Source organism: Nerophis lumbriciformis, linkage group LG15 (assembly GCF_033978685.3).
Source record: "Nerophis lumbriciformis linkage group LG15, RoL_Nlum_v2.1, whole genome shotgun sequence".
NCBI lineage: Eukaryota > Metazoa > Chordata > Actinopteri > Syngnathiformes > Syngnathidae > Nerophis > Nerophis lumbriciformis.
This window is the reverse complement of record NC_084562.2, coordinates 38,104,233-38,130,620: the sequence shown is the minus strand read 5'-3', so window position 1 is coordinate 38,130,620 and position 26,388 is coordinate 38,104,233. Positions and strand designations below refer to the sequence as shown.

At 39.7% G+C, this 26,388-nt stretch overlaps 1 protein-coding gene across 2 annotated transcripts in view; it reads left to right on the top strand.

Annotated features, from left to right (window-relative positions):
* Nucleotides 1-15,723, top strand: part of LOC133616101 (SH3 and multiple ankyrin repeat domains protein 2-like) — a 471,816-nt gene extending 456,093 nt beyond the window's left edge. For both annotated transcript variants that reach the window (XM_061975200.2, XM_061975199.2), the window contains one exon: nt 10,239-15,723. In XM_061975200.2, coding sequence (XP_061831184.1) covers nt 10,239-10,764 — 526 coding nt within the window. In that variant the 3' untranslated portion in view covers nt 10,765-15,723. The remainder of the gene's footprint in view (nt 1-10,238) is intronic.
* The last annotated feature ends 10,665 nt before the right edge of the window (nt 15,724-26,388 follow it).

The window sequence follows — 26,388 nt, the reverse complement described above, 5'->3', positions numbered from 1 at the left end:
AATTTTGTAACAAATTCCTACAGTTTTTGTTTTATCTTTAACAATTTGTATTTTACCTGCTACATGGCTTACCTGTGTACTTTTATCCATAGTTTTGTTTTTAGTAATACTAATAATTCTATTTTTCTTAAAGCACTGAGTAAGAGGGTCAACCATAAATCGTGAAGTATTTAAAATAATGTCAATAAAGCTTTTTATTCTAATCTTTCCTAATTCTTGATTATAGCAGACTATATGTAATACGAAAAATTGTATATTGTTCTTTGAGTGCAACAAGAAAAGCACACTGTGTTTAATGCCTTTAATGCCTTAACCAGCTAAAATTGTTCTTTAAGTGCAATAGGAAACATATGTTTAATGTATTGTAAGATTTTCTGTTCTAATACAGCTAATTTAGAAATTTAGTGTAGTTCCCTTTTTTTTTTTTTAAGTATCAAAAAGTATGGATATACAATTATTGATATCGGGACAACCCTAATATATATATGTGTGTATATTTATATTTATTTATATATACATATATATATGTAGTATCGTAAGATTGAAGTGCACATTTTGAAAGTATTTGCAATAATATTGCAAACAAGGTACAGTTAGTAATCGATAATGTAGTAAACACACTTACACTTTTACTCTTCTTTAGTTTATACAGTTGTTGAAACAAACAAACTTGTTTACCTTTTCAGATCACAATGCTAATCTTTTTTTGGTACAATGCGACCCCAGCTCGTTGTGATTACTTACCGATATCCAATGTTCTAAGCAAAATAATTTCACATTCAGCCAGTAGTTGCAACTTGATGCTATTTTTTGTGTAGTACAGTTGGTGGATCCTGGCTGTAATCGTGCCTCTCCAAGGTATTGTAGAACATATCAGTTGTGGTAATACGAATGACATCTTTTTGCAGGACTTGGTTTTCACACATGTTAAGTGTCCTACATGGTGGCTGTTCGTTTAACAAAGGCATATGCTTAACTTAACTCTGATACATTTGTTGACCACATTGACGCAGGTAAACTGCTAGCGTAGCGTTCTCCTCTGCTTGTTGTCAATGTAGCATTCATGCTATCGGCGCCATCCTCGAATACGTGTTTTGCTTTAGATAGTATTTTAAACTTAAAAGAATGTTTGTCGCTACAACACCAACAAGTTACCTCAGTTTTATGTACAGTTCTGTTTTGAAGCAAAATTGGTCGGCTTTCCATGTTAAGCCCCAACCCAAATGTTAACCCGGATGTGAATAATCTTTACTCATATATGACAACGCGATAATTTTTTTATTGATCACTTGCGTTAACACGTTAATGTTGACAGCACTAATGTGTATAAATATATATATATATATATATATATATTTTTTTTTTTTTTTTTTTTTTTTTTTTATCACGATTAATCACACTTTGAATTTTGATTAATCACGATTAATCACAGTTAAATTATTCGCTTCCAGAATTCAAATAAACTTTTAAAATGCACAATGTTTTGACACAAATTTACTTGTTTTCTCCATTTGTCGTATACAAACATTTTTAAATGTGTTGCATAACTGCAACTCATTGGTTTGCTTAAAACCTGGTGATGGTATAGTAAGATTTAAGTGCACATTAGGTAATAATTTGCGATAATATAGCAAACAACAACCTACAGATGGACACTGATAGGTAATGTTGTAAACACATCCATTAAAAATCTGCATTTACTCTTCCTTTAACTAGTTGTTTAAACAAACAAGCCTATTTACATTTTCAGAAGGCAGTGCTGATCTCTTTTCTGTACAATGTGACCTACCAATGAAAAAAGTATTTCACATGGTACAGTGGAAGCAGGGGCAGCTAAGTATTTTCGTGCAAAATGTGCCAGTTTATTATAGGCACCACTATATATGCTGACCACCAATCCAAGGGACATGTGTCAATGCTCACACAAGGCTCAGCCTTGTACCTGTTACCTACATGTTAAAAGTAGCTTGCTACATTTAACGGCATTTATATCTATGGGCCCACATGTATAATACCAACCTTAAAGAGTGTACAAATGGACCCAATAAGGGTCCATTACTATAAACTATCTGTCATTTAGCTGGGGACACCCTGCAGATATCTCCAGAGGTCCCCGCACCCCACTGTATGTATTTATTTTAGTTTGCCTTTTCTTTGGACCACCCCTATAATGTTATTCGTTTTCTCTATCTACAGTAAAGAAAACAGCCTCTATATCGTGACAAAAAAACAACAATGACTTGTGTGTTGTTTGGGAACAGTTGATAATGGTTGTGCAGTAAAACTTTGAACTCAACTCATCTTAATGTTCATCCATCCATCCATTTTCTAACACTTTGTGTTCCTAAATTTGTGTTGGATGTCTTGGATGAAAAGAGCACTTATAATTTTGTTTTACAGAGTAAACAACTAAACATTTTTATTTTGGGGATTGTTGTCTCTAAACACATACATTTGTCTGCCATTTTTTTTGAGTGGTCAGCTTGAAGCGTCCCTCTGTCCCGACTCCCTCGTCGTCATGTGACACGAGTGCATGTCTGTCCTGATTACTGTTTACTAGTTTTAGATAACTGCTTACTAGTTTTGATGACGCGCCTTATCTTGCCTCTGATTGGCCAGTTCGTAATGTTTGGCACTAACCTTCAAATCAAATCAAATCAACTTTATTTATAAAGCACATTTAAAATTTACCACAGGGGTAGCCAAAGTGCTGTACAATGAACAGGTTAACAGATAAAACGAGTACCGAGCAAACACAACACAACACAAACAGAACACGATAAAAAATAAATAATTAAAATAGAATTAATAAAAACATAAAAACATAAAAACAGGATCACAGCAGGTGTATTATGGGGCGCCATTGCAGGATGGATATCACTCAGTGTTAAAAGCCATGGAATAAAAGTATGTTTTTAAAAGAGATTTAAAAACAGGAAGAGAGGAGGCTTGTCTAACACTCAGGGGTAGGTCGTTCCAGAGCTTGGGAGCAGCAACGGCGAAAGCTCTGTCACCTCTAAGCTTCAGCCTTGTGTCAGGGACCGTCAACAGCAGCTGATCGGCTGATCTTAAGGATCGGGTGGGGCAGTAAGGCTGAAGGAGGTCCCTCCATGAGTCACAATTGACTAAGGTCTAACCTTAGCCAATTGTGACTCATCATACGAACACCAACCTATCATCATGGATTTTCTCCGTATGTATGAATGTTCTCATTCATCCAGGTCATTCTATTTTCTCCATTATTTTTTTGGCCTGGATTTGCAGTCCATTTTCATTCTTTGTAGCTTGTAGCTTTGATGCAAGCTACCTCGCTACATGGCTCTAAAAGTAGTTAAGCTACAGGAAAAGCTACTCGTTCAAAAAGTAGCTAAGCTACCGCCAAGCTACTGGGACATTTCCGAGTAGCTTAACTACATTTAGTTAAGCTACGTAGCTTAGCTACATGTAGCTTGTTACTGCCCATCACTGCACATACCTCATAATTAAAAATTGTAATTACTACAAATTAGAGTACTAAGAAAGGCAATAACACTTTACAGGCAAGGCTCCAACAGCACTTCCAGCTTTTCCAACTTGTCATGTTCTGCTGGTGTTAACAGAGATAGCAAAATGCAAAGGATTGTAGTTTCCATTGTTTATATATTAGATATACAGTTACTCCAAGGTAGTTGTGACTACTTACCTAGGTCCAATGGTCTCCGGCAAGCTAAATAAATTCAGCATCAGCCAATAGTTGTAACTTGCTGCTTTTGTGTGTGCAGTACAGTTCATTTATTCTTGTTGTACTTGTTCCCCTCGAAGGTAGTTTGTACCTGTGGTGATATTGATGACATCTTGCAGTCCTTGGTCATGATGTTCAGTGGCCAACATGCAGTGACTATCCATTTTGCAGAGGCATTTTGAGGCCCTTTGTTTGTATTATCTGTGCTAGCATTCTTGCTAGCGGCATCCTCAAATACGTGTTTTGCTTTGAGATTATATTTTAAAGTTGATGTGCTGCGATGATAAGAAATGTTGTCACTGTAGTATGTACAAACCACCTTAGCTTTATCAAAAGTTCTTTCGGAGAGCGTTTTAAAGCGAAATTGGCCACCGAGTATTCCGCTGGGACTCATCTTTGCACTGGCGTGCAGCCAGATCACTGTCCGTGTAACAATGAGCGCCGCCTTTTGGCTCAAGGTGAGGTCAAAACGAATAGTGCAAGTATTGTTAATTCATTTATGATTAATGTGATAATTAATTTCAATAACTGCATGCGTTACCGTATTAACGTTAACAGCCCTAATATGTATACATATACACATATGCATATGTACATATATATATATATATATATAAAGTGTATATATATATATACAGCATATATATATATATATATATATATATATATATATATATATATATATATATATATATATATATATATATAAGTGTATATATATATATACAGCATATATATAAAGTGTATATATACACATATATATATATGTACATATATATACATATATATATATAAAGTGTATATATACATATATATATATATATATATATATATATATATATACACTAGGGATGTCCGATAATGGCTTTTTTGCCGATATCCGATATTCCGATTTTGTCCAACTCTTAATTACCGATACCGATGTCAACCGATACCGATATATACAGTCGTGGAATAACACATTATTATGCCTAATTTTGTTGTGATGCTGGATGCATTAAACAATGTAACAAGGTTTACCAAAATAAGAGATCAACTTCAACACCAGTTATGGAAAAAAATGCCAACATGGCACTGCCATATTTATTATTGAAGACACAAAGTGCATTATTTTTAACATGCCTCAAAACAGCAGCTTGGAATTTGGGACATGCTCTCCCTGAGATAATCCTGATAGACACTACAACTATGGGAAATACTATACTTTGACTTTCACAAAGAGCATTATTTTTTATTTTTTTTAAACATGCCTCAAAACAACAGCTACAAAAACAATGAAGGCACACAGCTTGAGTCCAGAATATACTAGAGTAATAAAGTACACAATAACATAGTCCTCCTTTAGTGCAAGACTGCCTGGTATACTGTAAAACAGGAAATTATAAACTGGGCTCAATCTGCCCTGCTTTAACGTATTTGTATGAGTAACACAAATGTGCTGCAAGCGAGTGGTGAGCGCTTGAAGTGGCCTAGCAGTCAGTCAGAGCTTCTGAAATGCTGTGTTGAGACAGGGCACCTCCGCTCACTGCAAGCTGCAAAGTGTGCGCCATGCAGGGCAGACTAGCCACACCAAACTCCACCGTAGCTTTTGCCATACTGCGTGGGCTTTCGCCTTGTGGTGGTTTTTGTTGTATTTTTGTTTTTTCCCGGCAGAGTCTTTAAGCGACAACTGTGTGGTACTACTTTTTTTTGGTGTTTGCTTTTCATCCATCGTCCGCTTGTATTCATCGTGTATCTCCTTATGATTCTTGAAGAGGTGGGAGATCAAATTGCTCGTATTAAAGGAAGACGTCTTGGTTCCTCCTCTCATAACTAACTTTTTGCAGTCATTGCAAATTGCCAGTTTTTTATCCGTCAGACACACATTAAAATAATCCCAAAACAAAGACATGGTGTCAATAGTCAGTAACCAAGCGAGCTTGCTTGTTAGCCACGGCTACAGCACCGGCAACAACACACTCGTGTTGTTGTTATGCTCCGGTCGCGGCGGTTTGATGAGGTCACCAAGCGTCGCCAGTAAACCTCTCATGCTGCAGTCGTCAACTCCTGTGTTGTGTGTGGGAGAGGAGTGGGAAGAGGGGAAAGGGGAGGGGCTGCTGCTGACCTACGTTTACCGTGTTTTAACGGATATGTACCGCTCCGTACAGCGGCGTTTTAAAAAGTAATTCATTATAGTTTTTGAAACCGATACCGAAAGTTATATGGTTGAAACCGATAATGATGCCAAAAAACATAAAAAAAAGATGGGAAGTCATCAAATGCTTATTTTGAAAATGTATTTGTGTTTACAGATTATATGCAATCTGTTGTTGTGTTTCCTAATTTGAGTGTACATAAATGAAGGTGTGCGTTGCTGAGTCCGGCTTGGACATAATCTGAACTGTACATAAATGCTTATTTTGAAAATGTAATTTTGTTTATAGATTATATGCAATCTGTTGTTGTGTTCCTTAATTTTGAATGTACATGAATGAAGGTGTGTGTTGCTGAGCCAGACCTAGACATAGTCTAGACTGTATACAAATGCTTATTTTGAAAATTAGGTTTTTTGGGTTGGTGCACTAATTGTAAGTGTATCTTGTGTTTTTTATGTTGGTTTAATAAAAAAAAATGAAATAAAAGATTTAAAAAAAAAACGATACCGATAATAAAAAAAACGATACCGATCATTTCCTATATTACATTTTAAAGCATTTATCAGCCGATAATATCAGCAGGCAGATATTATCGGACATCTCTAATATATGTATATATATATATTTATATGTATATATATATATATATATATACATACAGTAATTAATTTCAATAATACACAGTAATTGAGCGGTAGAAAATGGATGGATGGATGGATGGCATACGTTAACGCATTAACGTTAACAGCCCTAATATATATATATATATATATATATATATATATGTATATATATGTATCCATCCAATAAGCGGTAGAAAATGGATGGATGGGTGGATATATATATATATATATATATATATATATATATATATATATATATATATACATATATATATATATATATGTATGTGTGGGAAAAAAATCACAAGACTATTTCATCTCTACAGGCCTGTTTCATGAGGGGGGTACCCTCAATCGTCAGGAGATTTTAATGGGAGCATTCGCATACCATGGTTTATATAGGGCACAGAGTGGGTGGGTACAGGCTGGCCTAGGGGCGTGGTGATTGGCTCATGTGTTACCTAGGAGGTGTTTCCGTCTATGGCGGCATGTTGTTACAATTTCGCTGCGCTTGTTGAGGGATGACAGGTCTGGACGGTAAATAATAAACAGTTTCTCTTTCAAGCATAGGTTGCATCTTTTATTACCACTATTGTAAGGTGTGCTGGATGCAAGAATTTGCCATGTTATTGAATATTCAACATTATTGTCTTTGAGGTCCCAAATGTGTTTGCTGAGTTCTGTGGTATTTCGCAGGTTTTTGTTCCTGAAAGAAGCCTTGTGATTGTTCCATCTGGTTTTGGATTCTCCCTCGGTTAATCCTACATATGTGTCGGATGTGTTAATGTCCTTGCGTATTACCTTAGATTGGTAGACAACTGATGTTTGTAAGCATCCCCCGTTGAGAGGGCAATCAGGTTTCTTTCAACAATTACATCCTTTGTTGGTTTTGGAGTCGCTCTGTCTGAGGGCCGACGGCTCATTTGCAATTGTTTTGTTGTGGTTTGAGATGATTTGTCGTATATTGTTCATGCAGCTGTAGCTCAATTTAATGTTGTTCTTGTTGAATGCTTTTCTTAGGATGTTGTCTTTGGGAAAGTGTTTGTCAATCAGATTGAGGAATTTGTGTCCAATGTTCGTTGAGACGTTTTTGCTGTATGGGGGGTTGTACCAGATGATGTCGTTCCGTTTTCTGTTCTTTTTTGGCTGGTTTCCTGGCGTGGGTTCATAGGTGAGGGTGAAATTGTATCCGCTTTCATCAAGGGCTTTTTGGTACGGGGGGGTTGCTTGGTCAAATTCAGCTTTGCTAGATGACAGCATCGATAGCCTTTTATTGATTCCGGTAGGTATTCTTTTCGTGGTGGTGGGTGGGTGGTTGCTGTCATGGTGCACGTATTGGAGTGTTGTGTTGGGTTTCGTGAATGGTTGGTAGCTGTTATTTCTCAGGTTGAAACCATTCACGAAACCCAACACAACACTCCAATACGTGCACCATGACAGCAACCACCCACCCACCACCACGAAAAGAATACCTACCGGAATCAATAAAAGGCTATCGATGCTGTCATCTAGCAAAGCTGAATTTGACCAAGCAACCCCCCCGTACCAAAAAGCCCTTGATGAAAGCGGATACAATTTCACCCTCACCTATGAACCCACGCCAGGAAACCAGCCAAAAAAGAACAGAAAACGGAACGACATCATCTGGTACAACCCCCCATACAGCAAAAACGTCTCAACGAACATTGGACACAAATTCCTCAATCTGATTGACAAACACTTTCCCAAAGACAACATCCTAAGAAAAGTATTCAACAAGAACAACATTAAATTGAGCTACAGCTGCATGAACAATATACGACAAATCATCTCAAACCACAACAAAACAATTGCAAATGAGCCGTCGGCCCTCAGACAGAGCGACTCCAAAACCAACAAAGGATGTAATTGTCGAAAGAAACCTGATTGCCCTCTCAACGGGGGATGCTTACAAACATCAGTTGTCTACCAATCTAAGGTAATACGCAAGGACATTAACACATCCGACACATATGTAGGATTAACCGAGGGAGAATTCAAAACCAGATGGAACAATCACAAGGCTTCTTTCAGGAACAAAAACCTGCGAAATACCACAGAACTCAGCAAACACATTTGGGACCTCAAAGACAATAATGTTGAATATTCAATAACATGGCAAATTCTTGCATCCAGCACACCTTACAATAGTGGTAATAAAAGATGCAACCTATGCTTGAAAGAGAAACTGTTTATTATTTACCGTCCAGACCTGTCATCCCTCAACAAGCGCAGCGAAATTGTAACAACATGCCGCCATAGACGGAAACACCTCCTAGGTAACACATGAGCCAATCACCACACCCCTAGGCCAGCCTGTACCCACCCACTCTGTGCCCTATATAAACCATGGTATGCGAATGCTCCCATTAAAATCTCCTGACGATTGAGGGTACCCCCCTCATGAAACAGGCCTGTAGAGATGAAATAGTCTTGTGATTTTTTTCCCACACATACATATATTGCGCTCTACTACGGTATCGAGCACTATTTTTTGGATAACCTTATTAAGACATATATATATATATATATATATATATATATATATATATATATATATATATATATATATATATATATATATATATATATATATATATATATATATATATATATATATATATGTATATATATATATTTATATATATATATGTATATATATATATATATACAGTGTATATATATATATATATACTGTATATATGTACATATAAGTGTATATGTATATATATTAGGGCTATTAACGTTAATGCGTTAACGCATGCTATTATTGAAATTAATTTTATATATATATATATATATATATATATACACTTTTCTTTTGATTGCAGTTTAAAAATTTGGTCATTCAAATAATGTTTTTATGTTTCGCTTTTGTATGATTTTGCTGTTTCTTACGCATAACATTATATCATATCATCATCACCGTACTTAAGCAGACTGTTATACACTCATGGTGTAAAACAGCCTTTTGCACTTGTTTCTTAGTGCTAGCTGTTAGTTGCTTGTTTCCCTTGTGACATCTGGCAACACTGCCCATCTCCTGCTAAAGCTGCTCAGTGGCGGTGGCTTCGTCTAGTTACAGTCCAAGATGATGCAGGCGTTCCTCTAAGCCGCATCTCCATAATCCTCACTGCTTGTCTGTTGTAAATCCAGTAACCATTTATGATCATATATTCACTTGTCTTTAAGTCGCTGCAAGTTTTAAGACTGGAATGTAACAAGTTGACAGTGGAAGTGCTGATGCCACACAGAGTGCCACCATATTACACCAGTATATTGTATTGTATGCTTTATTTACACATATTTATACATTATTACCTATTTGTGTTCAAATGGGTTTCTTCAACAAAAAAAACCACAATCCGAGTATGGTGGCCATGGAAACACTATGCATGTCCTGTCTATGTTTCTTTTTTTTCTCTCTAAGGACTCTGCTTTTTTTCAATACTGTTTACACAAATACATGAATACAGTGACTGTGTCAAATGTATTACACTTCAAACAGAATCGCTACCAGAGTGAAGGCGTCAAGCCAAGCATCAATTTGTATATACTTCCATCTACTGGTCTTTTAGGAGCATTACATCATCTTAAAAAAAATATACCACAGCTTTCTTACAACTGATTTTCTAAATGAAGAAGCAATGATCTTCTAAAATGTACATCGTCTTGAGAACTCTGTGTTTTTTATGTCCAAAAATCCTACGGTAGTAACTAATCACCTTTCTTCTCCTTCAGGCCCACAACTGAAGACTCAGGAATGCATAGCAATGCCACTGCTGCCACCTTCATGTCCACGCCTCCGAGCAGCCTTCCTTCTCAGACACACCCCTGCAGCCCTCCAGATTCCGCCTCCTCTCTCACTCCCTGTTCTTCACTGCCTCCCTCGGTGTCACCCACCCTCACGGACGTCTTCGGACTGCCCACCCCACCTATGGGCAGCAGTGGTGGATACAGCCTGAGCTCCTCATGCGGCGGGAGCGGCAGCTCACGTTCTCCATCGCCACTGACTCTCATGCAGGCGGTGGTGGCGTCGGGGAAGCCCTTCGTTTCCAAGCCCATGGAACTGTGGAACAAGTACGACGTGGCTGACTGGCTGGAGAGCCTCAACCTAGGGGAGCACAGGGATGCTTTCCTAGACAATGAGATTGAGGGCGCACACCTGCCCTCCTTACAGAAAGAGGACCTGATAGATCTGGGTGTCACCAGGGTGGGGCACCGCATGAACATTGAGAGGGCCCTAAAGCTGCTGCAGGACAGATAAGCCCTGAAAAGAATGGCGGAGGTCACACAGGAGCACCGGCACAGGAGCGGGAGGTCTTGTTTTTACCCAACTCTTCATACCACAGCAGCTCAAGTTCTGGAAGTTTTGTCCAAGTTGATGCTGTCTTTTGCTTTTTTTTTCTCCTCCATCCCAACACTGCCGTCAGGTCTGCATCCCAGAGGATTGGAATATTGTGTGTCCTCAAATATGTGGAAATGATTTGTTTCACATGAAGACTGGGGCTTGCCCAGCTACAGTTTTGGAATACTGAAGACCTTCTCCATGTGGCCCATGTGTGGGTGCATGAAAACCAGCTGAGCTGGTATTTGTTCCTTTTCTATCTTTGCTAGAATTTGTTCAGAGAATAATATTTCTTCACTAGAGTCCTACCGGAGTTATATTTCTGGGTGCATCTAAAATTGTAGAGAAACACTTTTTGCTTTTCACCTCCTTTTGTCAAACAATGTTAGCTGTAGGAAATCTCATTTTGTGGCACACACACTTAATGCACACAAATGGACGATTAAGGAGCCACGGTCTTCACAAATGCGCACGCACTAAACATGAATACACACACGCCAAATGTGGCATGAGAAGGTTATCAAAGGAAGTGCTCCCGCCCACATTTCAGGGTGGCCAACCAAAACATTGGAGCAGTTAATCTTGATAAGACCACATCAGATTGTCTACTGCAGGACACCTTGTCGTATCTTGGTTCTTACTTCACAAGATGTGTGTGTGTTTGTGCGTGCGTGTGTGTGTTTGTGCGTGCGTGTGTGTGTGTGTGTGTTGGCCTCCCTATGGAGAAACTACTTTTTCAACACAAATCTCCCTCCCCTTCAACATCAGCAGGTCAAACAGGTCCCAACTGTGCTGACCTCGCTGACTCAAAGTTGAGATCATTATTTGAAGAACTGGACTTGAAGAAATAGTTTGATCTATTGAGGGCAAGAAAAGGAGACGCATGCTAAAAAGAAAGCAAAGTACATATCAGATTGTACTGTATCTAAATACGGCCTCCAACAGTGAGGACAAGAAGTGTTTGGACAGTGACAGAGTTTATTATGAATTTGCCTTGAAAAACAACCGCTGTGGATTGAAATACAACAATCAAAATGTGATTCAAGTGTAGTCAGGTTGGAAAGTAATGTCAACAAACTACTGTAGATTTAAAAAATACATTATTACCCATATCTCTGGTGAAAGTCACAAAGAAATGTGCAAGTAGTGGTAGTAAATGCTAGGAGTTGATATGAGAGGGCTGTTTTTCATCCTTTTCTCGTTAGAGGTCATCACAGCGAGACAATCGCATGGTGATTTAGCTTAATGTGTACCCTATGTTTAACCAGGAATCAATCGAACCCTCTGCCACAAGAAAAGTTTTGCTAAATTCTGTTGAGTTATTTCGGCCATAAGAATATTGTTTAAAGCATTAATTCCATTAAGTGTCAGTACTTTTGTTTCTAAGTACGTGACATTTTAGTTTTCCCAAGGGACGGTTGGCAACGCTAGCTATTCTTTTTATTCAGTCATGTGACTTTGGTGGTGGTCAACCAAACCAATATGGCTACTGTGCAGCAAACAGCATGCAAACAAGCGGCCTAGACATTACCGCTAAAAGCAGATATGAACAAAAAATCTAACTATGCGATAGAATCGATCGCTACACTGGAAAAAAATGCCCCTCTCAAAAACAGTTGAAAAAAATGTATAAAAGTTATTTTTGCTTGTAATGAGCAAAAACAATCTGCCAATGGAACAAGTCAAAATAGTCTTTTTAAGGTTTCTTGTGGTAAGACATTATATTTAAGCTTTTTTTTTTTTAATCAAAACTTATTTTTAGCTACACTTAGTAGTATTGTGAAGTTGTGTGTCTTATAACAAACTTGTGATGCTCAAAATGGGATTTTTTTTCCCCTTCAGAAGATCTATTGCCTAAAAACAAGTTCTTATGTATGACTGAAAATTACTATTCAGGGGATTGTGACTTGTATTAAGCTTGTTTTGGTATTTTGATTAGAATTTACATGTCGAACAATCTGATGCCCTTGACGACATTCTACACAACAAAACCGATGAAAACTTGGAAAAGCCTGTGTGGCAAGGTCAAGGAAATTGGTACCAATCATGCATCGTTTTTGCCAGGGTAATGTTGCATTTCAGGATTTAACTTCGTGTTTGTGTGGATGCGTCCTTGTAAACTAAACTGCTAGTAGCACTCAATAGCCTTGATTCCCTATTTTTAATTGTCCTAGTATATTAACCATTCATTAAGATAATTAGGGACACCATTGAAAAACGTGGCTGGTTGTGAAAGAAGACTGAGAAGTGAGCACAGCCAGGCCTGGAAGTTCGTCACTTTAGTGGGAAGGCCACTTGGCCTTTGGTGTCGTCAACCTTTTGATGGCTCAAAAGCTAAATGTCAAGGCAAGAAGACCATCAAATAAAACAATGATTTTAAGTCCACGGTCATCTTCATATTGCTTCAAGGTAAAGGATGATTACATTTGTAATATGCATTACTTTCAATTGAATAGATGAAGCTGTTTATTTCACATAATTATTTATTTCTTAATATTTGTTGTCTTTTGCCCACAATGATATATAATAATATAATATAATGCCGGAGTGTTGTCTTTCTGCGGTTTTCATTCATGGTAAATGGTCGAGTGGGTTAAAGAAAACTGCAAAACCCGCACAAAGTTTATTGTCTTCTAATGCTTTCACAAATGTATCACATTTTTCTACCTTAGCTCATCCGACGTCATTCAGTGCACTGTGCTTTGACGTGTCAAAGATGTTCGCACATCCGGAGGCTGCTGCGTGCATTGGAATTAAAACCAGTCTGGTGCGATGATGCTTTGTGTTGTATCGCACTGTGCTGTGGTTCATATGAGGCAGCATTAAACCCGCCACTGGTCATTTGGTCAAAGAAGCTGTGATGACATGAAATTCACGCAGAGGAAAAGAGATGCGTCCGTCATTTTTCAAGGGGCACACAGCCAAACAGAGGGGCAACGACAGCCATAGTCGTCGTGGCCGCCGTGAAATTCCTGCCCACAGCTCACTGACACCAAAACATGCTGCATTGGCCCTCAGATCCTAGAACCATTTTAGCTCCTACTCTCAGGCTGGGTCTAACTGGAGTCCCATAGGAACTAAAATACGTAGGTGTTTGGTGATTGGTTGAACTGACGAGCTACGCCCCTTTTCGGATATGCGCTTCTCCAAGCCACAACACAGACCAGAAATGGTAAATACTAAATGTTAAAAGTACATCTAATAAACCTTTAATGAAGTGATCACTGTAACGTTTCTCATCGTTGCTTTGTAAAATCTTGCACCATTTTGTCTTTCTTGAGGAAGTCTGATGAAAAGTGTATTCTTTTTGTGATTTGAACGGTTCCATCCATCCATCCACTTCCTACCGCGTGTCCCTAAAACAACGCAAGCATAGGGCATTTTTCTTCGAGAAAGGCGAAATGCCGCCCAGAACGCTTTGACAACAGACGCTTGCTTACTTGACCACCACTCTGAGTCCATCCATCCATCCTTTTTCTACCTCTTGTCCCTATCGGGTTTGCCAGGGGGCTGGAGCCTATCCCAGCTTCACTTGGGCAGAAGACAGGGTTGCCACCTCATCACAGGGCCAACACAGCTTGCACATTTACTGTACTGGATGTGACACCAGGTGAATACAACCTACTACGTGTGGCCGGAGCTACAATTGGGAGCGCTCAAACACAGAAAACAAAACACAAAAGAACATGTTCGCGACAAGACATTAATACAACGTCGATTATACAAACACGTCCTTTATAACTGACTTTGAAACAACGTTGCAAAATAGTTGGATTGGGACAATGTTGGTTGGATCCAACATTGTCGGTTGGGAAATGACCAAATTTCGATGGTCGTATCAACGCCACAACCTGACATTGAATAAACGTCGTCGAAAAGTATATTGTCTCAACGTTGTATTTGTGTTGTAGACTTTTGGTTGGGGAATGACCAAAATTCAATAGTCAAATCAACATCAGAACCCAACATTGATTAAATGTTGTCAAAAGCATATTGTTTCAACATTATGTTTGAATTGCTCAACGTCAGGACCTAATTCAAAAAGTTTGCAATGTTGTTTTAATGTCTTGTGCCTGCTGTGAAAGCACTGGTGACCTCGACGAAAAATCTTAAAGATTACTGACCACAAAGCAAATGTATGGCGGCAGAATGCTTTCAGAATGATGACTATTCTGGAGAAGGTTGGTATATCATTGTCAAATCTCCCATCAAAATATGTAAACATGGTGAAAACCATTCTTAGCCTTCAAACACAGGACGGAAAAAGCTCATATTCTGACTTGCTGCAGTTTGAAGAAAAGTACGGTGGCCAACAAGGGCAAAAATGCAGGAATGTACAAGCGCTCCAAACAGAAACACCAAAAACCCCAACAACTGAAAAAACTAATGTAAAAATGCTGAAGTTTGCCAGGCAACCAGAAAGTTTACCATGGTAGCTCGCTAGCTAAACCCTATTTATTCAACTAAATTACTTTTGGGACCCATTTTCAGAAAGGTAAGGACTGTGTGGATGGACTTTTCCCTTTACCATCATTCCTATTTTGTATATCCCTGAGAGCAAGCGTCCTCTGCAATGAACATTTGATTTTTGTCTTTTTATTTTGTCAAAGTTGTCATCAGCCAAAATATGCGTAAAGAAAGGAACCACTTGTCGTTTTTATTTAAATACATTGTGGTTTTTGAAACTCTGTCACTGCCCAAATACAAACCCCGTTTCCATATGAGTTGGGAAATTGTGTTAGATGTAAATATAAACGGAATACAATGATTTGTAAATAATTTTCAACCCATATTCAGTTGAATATACTACAAAGACAACATATTTGATGTTCAAACTGATAAACTTTTTTTTTTTTGCAAATAATCATTAACTTTAGAATTTGATGCCAGCAACACGTGACAAAGAAGTTGGGAAAGGTGGCAATAAATACTGATAAAGTTGAGGAATGCTCATCAAACACTTATTTGGAACATCCCACAGGTGAACAGGCAAATTGGGAACAGGTGGGTGCCATGATTGGGTATAAAAGTAGATTCCATGAAATGCTCAGTCATTCACAAACAAGGATGAGGTGAGGGTCACCACTTTGTCAACAAATGCGTGAGCAAATTGTTGAACAGTTTAAGAAAAACCTTTCTCAACCAGCTATTGCAAGGAATTTAGGGATTTCACCATCTACGGTCCGTAATATCATTAAAGGGTTCAGAGAATCTGGAGAAATCACTGCACGTACAGCTAAGCACATGACCTTCGATCCCTCAGGCTGTACTGCATCAACAAGCGACATCAGTGTGTAAAGGATATCACCACATGGGCTCAGGAACACTTCAGAAACCCACTGTCAGTAACTATAGTTGGTCGCTACATCTGTAAGTGCAAGTTAAAACTCTCCTATGCAAGGCAAAAACCGTTCATCAACAACACCCAGAAACGCCGTCGGCTTCGCTGGGCCTGAGCTCATCTAAGATGGACTGATACAAAGTGGAAAAGTGTTCTGTGGTCTGACGAGTCCACATTTCAAATTGTTTTTGGAAACTGTGGACGTCGTGTCCTCCGGACCAAAGAGGAAAAGAACCATCCGGATTGTTATAGGCGCAAAGTTGAAAAGCCAGCATCTGTGATGGTATGGGGGTGTATTAGTGCCCAAGACATGGGTAACTTACACATCTGTGAAGGCGCCATTAATGCTGAAAGGTACATACAGGTTTTGGAGCAACATATGTTGCCATCCAAGCAACGTTACCATGGACGCCCCTGCTTATTTCAGCAAGACAATGCCAAGCCACGTGTTACATCAACGTGGCTTCATAGTAAAAGAGTGCGGGTACTAGACTGGCCTGCCTGTAGTCCAGACCTGTCTCCCTTTGAAAATGTGTGGCGCATTATGAAGCCTATAATACCACAACGGAGACCCCCGGACTGTTGAACAACTTAAGCTGTACATCAAGCAAGAATGGGAAAGAATTCCACCTGAGAAGCTTAAAAAATGTGTCTCCTCAGTTCCCAAACGTTTACTGAGTGTTGTTAAAAGAAAAGGCCATGTAACACAGTGGTGAACATGCCCTTTCCCAACTACTTTGGCACGTGTTGCAGCCATGAAATTCTAAGTTAATTATTATTTGCAAAAAAAAAAAAAAAGTTTATGAGTTTGAACATCAGATATCTTGTCTTTGTAGTGCATTCGATTGAATATGGGTTGAAAAGGATTTGCAAATCATTGTATTCCGTTTATATTTACATCTAACACAATTTCCCAATTCATATGGAAACGGGGTTTGTACAAATCCCAAAACCAGTGAAGTTGGTACGTTGTGTAAATGGTAAATAAAAACAGAATACAATGATTTGCAAATCCTTTTCAACCTATATTCAATTGAATAGACTTCAAAGACAAAATACTTCACGTTCGAACTGGTAAACTTTGGGGTTTTTTTGCGTATACTAGCTCATTTGGAATTTGAGGCCTGCAACATATTTAAAAAAGCTGGCACAAGTGGCAAAAAAGACTGAGAACGTTGAGGAATGCTCATCAAACACTTATTTGTAACATCGCACAGGTGAACAGGCTTGCTGGGAACAGGTGGGTGCCATGATTTCATGGAAGCAGCTTCCATGAAATGCTCAGTCATTCACAAAAAAGGATGGAGCGAGGGTCACCACTTTGTCAACAAATGCCTGAGCAAATTGTCCAACAGTTTAAGAACAACATTTCTCAACGAGCTATTGCAAGGAATTTAGGGATTTCACCATCTACGGTCCGTAATGTCACCACAAGGTTCAGAGAATCTGGAGAAATCACTGCACGTAAGCGGCAAGGCCGAAAACCAATTTTGAATGCCCGTGACCTTCGATCCCTCAGGCGGTACCGCATCAAAAACCGACATCAGTGTGTAAAGGATATCACGACATGGGCTCAGGAACACTTCAGAAAACCACTGTCAGTAACCACAGTTTGTCGCTACATCTGTAAGTGCAAGTTAAAACTCAACTATGCAAAGCCAAAGCCATTTATCATAAACATCCAGAAACACTAGGCCCGAGTTCATCTAAGATGGACTTATGCAAAGTGGAAAAGTGTTCTGTGGTCTGAAGAGTGCACATTTCAAATTGTTTTTGGAAACTGTGGACATCGTGTCCTCCGGACCAAAGAGGAAAAGAACCATTCGGACTGTTATAGGCGCAAAGTTGAAAAGCCAGCATCTGTGATGGTATGGGGGTTTATTAGTGCCCAAGGCATGGGTAACTTACACATCCATGGTACATAGGATGCCATCCAAGCAACGTCTTTTTCATGGCCCTGCTTATTTCAGCAAGACAATGCCATGCCACATTTGCACGTGTTAAAACAGCGTGGATTCGTAATAAAAGAGTGCGGGAACTAGACTGGCCTGCCTATAATCAACACCTGTCTCCCATTGAAAATGTGTGGCACATTATGAAGCGTCAAATACCACGATGGAGACCCCGGACTGTTGAACAACTTAAGCTGTACATAAAGCAAGAATGGGAAAGAATTCCACCTCCAAAGCTTCAAAAATCGGTCTCCTCAGTTCCCAAACATTTACTAAGTGTTGTTAAAAGGAAAGGCCATGTAACACAGTGGTAAACATGCCTCTGTGCCAACTTTTTTGCAATGTGTTGCTGCCATTAAATTATAAGTTAATGATTATTTACAAAAAAAAATTATGTTCCTCAGTTCGAACATTAAATATCTTGTCTTTGTAGTCTGTTCAATTGAATATAAGTTGAAAATGATTTGCAAAACATTGTATGCTGTTTTTATTTACGATTTACACAACGTGCCAACTTCACTGGTTTTGGGATTTGTACTTCAGGAAATTAACTGAGATAATTTCTTACAAAATGATAGTATATATTTTATATTTTGTTATTAATGATGAACGCCACTGCATCTAGTTAAATATGTTGTCAGATGTTGGAACCGTCCAGTAAATTTAGTGTGCAGTGAAGAAGAAGCAAGGAAGAACCAACACATCCTGGATTCTCTAAGAATCGAAACATTGTATACATTCTAACAATGCAAATTAATCTGATGGGTTATACAGTAGGGAAGGGTTTCTTATGGCCTATACTGGGTGGATCTCCCATGAGGGGTGTGTGTGTTTTTTTTTTTTTTTTGGGGGGGGGGTTAATGCAGTCTGCTGAAAATAATGGAAAGCGCCACTCCACAAAGCAACTGACACTGTGTTAAAAGTGTCAGGTAAACCGCAACAATGGGGCCATATGAATCCCCGTCCTACTGTACACAAAGTAAAGAGCTTTACTTTGTTTTGCCCTGAATGTGAGCGTTCTCCTTCTTCTATATTTGACATCAAGAGATTATTTTATTAATCCCAAAGCAGAATTTAACCCTTTTCTATCACTATCAAATAGGATTTATATAAAGTAAAACTACTGCAGTAGCAGAAGGGTTTTTTTTATATTTGTATGGAGAATAAATGGTCTCTTAGATTTTAGTCATCAAAATGATAAAAAAGAAGAAAAATGAAATACAGCGGTACCTCAGTTTTTGTTAGAAATCCGTTCCAAAAGATCCCATAAAAATCTAAGCATTTTTTCTCATACAAAATAATGTCAATCCAATTAATGTACAAAACACATTTTATAGAGAAAAACTACAGTATAGTAATATGCAGAAAACAACAAATGCATATAAATAATGAATGAATTGCATAGATTAACATTTAACATCACTTTTATTAAATCAGCGAAGACGGCGAGAGGTAACTTTATGCTACCAGGTCTATCTTGAATTTAATAGTGTTTCACACCTACTTTATCAAAGTGCTGGCACTCACAACCTTCTTTGGCCCCATTGTGGCAATAGGGGAAAAACATGTGGTATTCTTTGTTTGAGAACTGGATTCTGACTCGTTTGTACCGATGTTACGCCGTACAATAACTGAGACATGATACGAAAAGCAGGAAACTACCAAAAAGTGTGGCGTACGAAAACTGAGGTGCAATTGTACATGAAAATCCAGTCAATTCCAAAAGTATGCTACCATAAGTTACAGTTAAGTGACACAAAGAGAATGTTTGTCTTTAAACAATGTAAATAATTATCTGTGAGACAGACAGGATATTGTCTTGCTTGTTGTACTCTGTCCACAGGCTCTTCCTGCCCTTGACTACTTTGCAAAAACAAAGCCAGCAGATCTGCTTTGTGGGATTAGACAAAAGTATTGAGGCAAGACTTGTTTATCAAGCTGGAACCGTTATCCAGTACAGTTGTGGAAAGGTGTATATAAGACTGTTTTAACAAAAGTAAAATGTGTAGTTGGATGTATAGCATTAGTTCAAAGTTTGGGGTGAAACAATCGTAGGAAGGTTTTTTTTCTGACCTAATGGCCACTGAGGCGTCTCTTTGGTCCATGACCCGTTTGCTCCTGCAGTAGATTCTTTTAATACGAGCTCATCGCTAACCCAAGTATAAATACTCTAGTAGGATTCAACAAAGTTCACGTACTTTGTTTCATCTACCGCTGGGTCGTGATGGTGAATGTGCAGCCTCTGACGAGTGAAACCTACAAACGCTCTGTGTTCTGTGAACATTCGCCACAGAAAGGCTGGCACGGACAATGCTGCTAGAAACCTGTAACTTATTTTCAAAAACAAACGGTGACGTGTCAGCGAGGGTAAGAAAAGCACAGTATTTTTAAAGATTTGTATGGAGTTCTATGACATTTTATAGAGATTATCTTCAAAAAATATATGTTCGGCGCTGATGTGTGGATTTGCCAAATACAAAACTACTATATAGATACCTTCGTAAATATTATTAATATTAGATTTATGGGTTATGTAAGAAGCAATATTTATTCTGAATGAATCTCCTATGTTGTGTTTTCTTTTTCCATTTGAAAGTGACATATCACAATATGATTCCATGTATGTGATTCAAAGAACTGTTGCCTAGATACCACAGTCTAGATTGCCCAATGTGACCACAAAAAAAGTAGGTTTCTTCTGGGTAGAATGTTATCTTTCTAGAAATCCCTCACTTGAGCGGATGCACTTGTCTATGAAATAAGTTCAACATGTACATTACTATCATGCGTCTGCATCCATCTTAGTTGGAAAGTAATATATTGTATGTAATATTCTTAAATCTACATAAACTATGGCTGTGCTTAAATTTGCACACTCTGGTAATGAGTTTTTGAGTGCATAAGTTAGTACCAGCATGTTGCTCTTAAAACACACAAAATGGTGAGTGCCCAGTGATGGACTCGAACTACCATCTATAGTCGCCATCTTAGTTACATAATGGAAGCAGAGGGACAAACTTGGCGGCTGAAGAGCAAGGGTAGGTTTGGACGATAGGTTGTGACCCTGTAAATTCACAGATTTTTGATCCAAAAATTGTTTTCATTTTTCATTGGAAATCTCACTCCCCATAAAGGGGAACTGCACTTTTTGAGGAATGTTGTCCTTCATTCACAATACTTAAGTGAGACAAGCACACATTTTTCTTTTTTTATGCAGTCAGCTAACAGTGGAGGTGCTCTATTCCGCCCATAAAGCGCTTAAAAAAACAACCAAAAACCCACATCAACATTTTATATACATACTGTAAGTATACAGTATATGTAAAGCAGTAGCAGGCACGTTCATAATAACATGTAATAATTACGTATTTTGGTCATTTTAAGCATACGATGGTGCATTTATTACAGACGCACCACAACGTTCTATTTCCTTCAACAATATGGCAGGCTTCATGAGAGCCAACGACGATTACTTTGGAACAAATGATGATCTAAAACCTTATATTTTTTAGCGTGAATATAAAGAGGATAAACTACAAGTGTTAGAAGCTTATTGATAAGCAGATCCAGCAAGTAAAAATACAAACTATATAAAACAATCATATACTGTACAATGTCTGCTCTCACTGGGATGCCGACTGATGGGATGTTGATATATTCTCATTTAGATGAAGAATTAGTCATAAAGCTCAGGTAAAATGGGAGCAAACGAGCATGTTTCATGATTTACGGGTCTAAGCTGAATGTTAAATTTGACCAACTTCTTGGTTTATGGCTATAACCTTCTACTATACAAGTGAGAGGCATTTATAATCTTGAATTCACTTTTACAAGTCAGGCAATGCAGCAGCTCACCGGCTCAATAGCAGCCTAAGTTAGTTACCTCTCTGTGATCACGGCGCTGCTAAAAATAGTTCCTCGGCATTAGCACTTATAATAACAATATCGCAAATACTTGGTTAAAATTCAGGTCACGACATGTAAATGCAGGGCTTTATGAGTGCAATAAATTTTAGCCACCTCATTCTTGCCGTATATTACAAATTAGAATGCATAAAATAAAGAAAGACATATGATAAGCAACATTTTAAAAAAAGTGCAGTTCCCCTATAATTTGATTCGTAGAATATTAATACAGTTGTACCTCCTTTTTTTGTATTAATATCTTATGAAAAGATCCAATTAGAAGTAAACTGAAACAAAAAAAAATGCAAATGCAATTAACACATTACAGACACAGAAATATCAACACAAAACACATTTTATAGAGAACAAATATAGTTTTACATGCAAGAAACAGTATGAAATACATATAAATCCATCCATCCATCTTCTTCTGCTTATCCGAGGTCAGGTCGCAGGGGCAGCAGCCTAAGCAGGGAAGCCCAGACTTCCCTCTCCCCAGCCATTTCGTCCAGCTCCTCCCGGGGGATCCCGGGACGTTCCCAGGCCAACCGGGAGACATAGTCTTCCCAACGTGTCCTGGGTCTTCCCCGTGGCCTCCTACCGGTCGGAGGTGACAGAAACACCTCCCTAGGGAGGCATTCGGGTGGCATCCTGAACAGATGCCCGAACCACCTCATCTGGCTTCTCTCAATGTGGAGGAGCAGCGGCTTTAGTTTGAGCTCCTCCCGGATGACAGAGCTTCTCACCCTATCTCTAAGGGAGAGCCCCGCCACCCGGCGGAGGAAGCTCATTTCGGCCGCTTGTACCCGTGATCTTGTCCTTTCGGTCATAACCCAAAGCTCATGACCATAGGTGAGGATGGGAACATAGATTGACCGGTAAATTGAGAGCTTTGCCTTCCGGCTCAGCTCCTTCTTCACCACAACGGATCGATACAGCGTCCGCATTACTGAAGACGCCGCACCGATCCGCCTGTCGACCTCACGATCCACTCTTCCCTCACTTGTGAACAAGACTCCGAGGTACTTGAACTCCTCTACTTGGGGCAAGATTTCCTCCCCAACCCGGAGATGGCACTCCACCCTTTTCCGCAACCCGGAGATGGCACTCCACCCTTTTCCGGGCGAGAACCATGGACTCGGACTTGGAGGTGCTGATTCCCATCCCAGTCGCTTCACACTCGGCTGCGAACCGATCCAGTGAGAGCTGAAGATCTTGGCCAGATGAAGCCATCAGGACCACATCATCTGCAAAAAGCAGAGACCTAATCCTGCAGCCCCCAAACCAGATACCCTCAACGCCCTGACTGCACCTAGAAATTCTATCCATAAGAGCTATGAACAGAATCGGTGACAAAGGGCAGCCTTGACGGAGTCCAACCCTCACTGAAAACGGGTCCGACTTACTGCCGGCAATGCGGACCAAGCTCTGACACTGATCATAAAGGGAGCGGACCGCCACAATCAGACAGTCCGTTGCCCCATACTCTCTGAGCACTCCCCACAGGACTTCCGGTCGAATGCCTTCTCCAAGTCCACAAAGCACATGTAGACTGGTTGGGCAAACTCCCATGCACCATCAAGGACCCTGCCGAGAGTATAGAGCTGGTCCACAGTTCCACGACCAGGACGAAAACTACACTGTTCCTCCTGAATCTGAGGTTCGACTATCCGGCGTAGCCTCCTCTTCAGTACACCTGAATAGACCTTACCGGGAAGGCTGAGGAGTGTGATCCCACGATAGTTGGAACACACCCTCCGGTTCCCCTTCTTATAGAGAAGAACCACCACCCCGGTCTGCCAATCCAGAGGTACCGCCCCCGATGTCCACGCGATGTTGCAGAGTTTGTCAACCAAGACAGCCCCACAGCATCCAGAGCCTTAAGGAACTCCGGGCGGATCTCATCCACCCCTGGAGCTTTTTAACTACCTTGGCAACCTCAGCCCCAGAAATAGGAGAGCCCACCACAGATTCCCCGGGCACTGCTTCCTCATAGGGAGACGTGTTGGTAGCATTGAGGAGGTCTTCGAAGTATTTCCTCCACCGGTCCACAACATCCGCAGTCGAGGTCAGCAGAACACCATCCCCACCATACACGGTGTTGACATTGCACTGCTTCCCTTTCCTGAGGATGTGGATGGTGGTCCAGAATCGCTTCGAAGCCGCCTGGAAGTCGTTTTCCATGGCTTCCCCGAACTCCTCCCATGTCCCAGTTTTTGCCTCCGCGACCGCTGAAGCCGCACACCACTTGGCCTGTCGGTACCTGTCTGTTGCCTCCGGAGTCCTATGAGCCAAAAGAACCCGATAGGACTCTTTCTTCAGCTTAATGGCATCCCTCACCGCTGGTGGACAGCGGGTTCTAGGATTACCGCCACGACAGGCACCAACCACCTTGCGGCCACAGCTCCAATCGGCCGCCTCGACAATAGAGGTACGGATCATCGTCCACTCGGACTCAATGTCCAGCACCTCCCTCGTGACACGTTCAAAGTTCTTCCAGAGGTGGGAATTGAAACTCTCGACAGGAGACTCTGCTAGGCGTTCCCAGCAGGCCCTCACAATGCGTTTGGGCCTGCCAGGTCTGTCCGGCATCCTCCCCCACCATCCCTCAACTCACCAAAAGGTGGTGATCGGTAGAAAGCTCCGCCCCTCTCTTCACCCGAGTGTCCAAAACATGAGACCGCAAATCTGATGACACAACTACAAAGTCATGGAACTGCGGCCTAGGGTGTCCTGGTGCCAAGTGCACATATGGACACCCTTATGTTTGAACATGGTGTTCGTTATGGACAATCTGTGACGTGCACAAAAAGTCCAATAACAAAACACGATTAATGAAATTGATAAATGAACATTTAATATCATGTTTATTTTTTTTTATTAAAGAATTTTGTTGACGTAAACCTATGGATTTCTTAAAATCAATATTGTTTCTCACCTTCTTTATCAAAGTGTTTGCACTCACAACTTACATTAGTCCCATGGCGGTTTATTTTTTAGTCGTTTAAAAAAAAAAAGATTTAAGTGCAAAAACTGTCCTTGAGTTACGCAGGCAGACTCATTTGGTTGAGACGACATACGATAACCGGGGCCAAATTTTGACTCAGATTTTAAATGAAAATCGAGTCATACGAAAATAACACTGAGGTACACTATATGCAGTTATATAGTGAAACAACAACAACAAAAAACACATATTGTTGAATACAAGCAGAAGCAAGCTAAAAAATATTGATGTCTTAGCACTAGTATCGCCCCGATTGATACAATTGATATTTGTTTCAAGCTGCCCGCCCCTCATGGAAAGTAGTGAACAAGAGAATAAGCAGCGGTAAATATTGCATTAGTCACGTTTGACAGTTTTAAATTTTGATTTGAGACACAGCCAATTAATTGTTTGTTTTAAGTGGATCAGACGGCACCGAGTAGTTTTTTTGTGTGGAAAGTCGTAGGAGTAAATGTAGTGAGAGAGGCACAAAGTCATTTTTAGGACAAGCATGGCTTCCACTTTTATGAACCCACTTTTCTCATTGTCCATTTTATGCTTTCATTATTAGATGTTATCCTTTAAGTCTTCATAGAGACTAAGATGTTTTCAGTCATTTGTGCAAATACTTGTGTTCATGTTTTTCTATGTTGCTGTAATTTTGTGCTTTAGAAATCACTTAGAGTCAACGAATTATTGAAATGAAAAAGAGAGAGAATGTTCCTGCACTCGTCATTCCCTCATTACCCCTCAAATCCTCAATAATTCTTGTATGGCAACCAAAAGTCACTGTAAGAAATAAATATCATATTGCACTAATGTTGTCGTCCCCTCAGTTCTTTGGAATTGTAGCTTGTTTTGTTTGAACCACTTCTGACAGCTGCTAGCTTTACCTTACTAGCATGTACCGTATTTTCCGCACTATTAGCCGCACCTAAAAACCACAAATTTACTCAAAAGCTGACAGTGCGGCTTTTAACCCGGTGCGCTTTATATATGGATTAATATTACGATTCATTTTCATAAAGTTTCGATCTCGCAACTTCGGTAAACAGCCGCCATCTTTTTTCCCGGTAGAACAGGAAGCGCTTCTTCTTCTACGCAAGCAACCGCCAAGGTAAGCACCCGCCCCCATAGAACAGGAAGCGCTTCTTCTACTGTAAGCAACCACCCGCCCCGGAAGAAGAAGCACGCGGTGCATGCTGGGATATGTGACGTTTCATTTCCATTTGTGTGTTTATGTAAAGACCCCAAAATGGCTCCTATTAAGTGTGTTGTCTGTCTAATTATAAATAATGCAGACGAGGCGTGTTAACTGAGTTCTCAACGTTTACTCACAGCGTGCTCATAACCACATT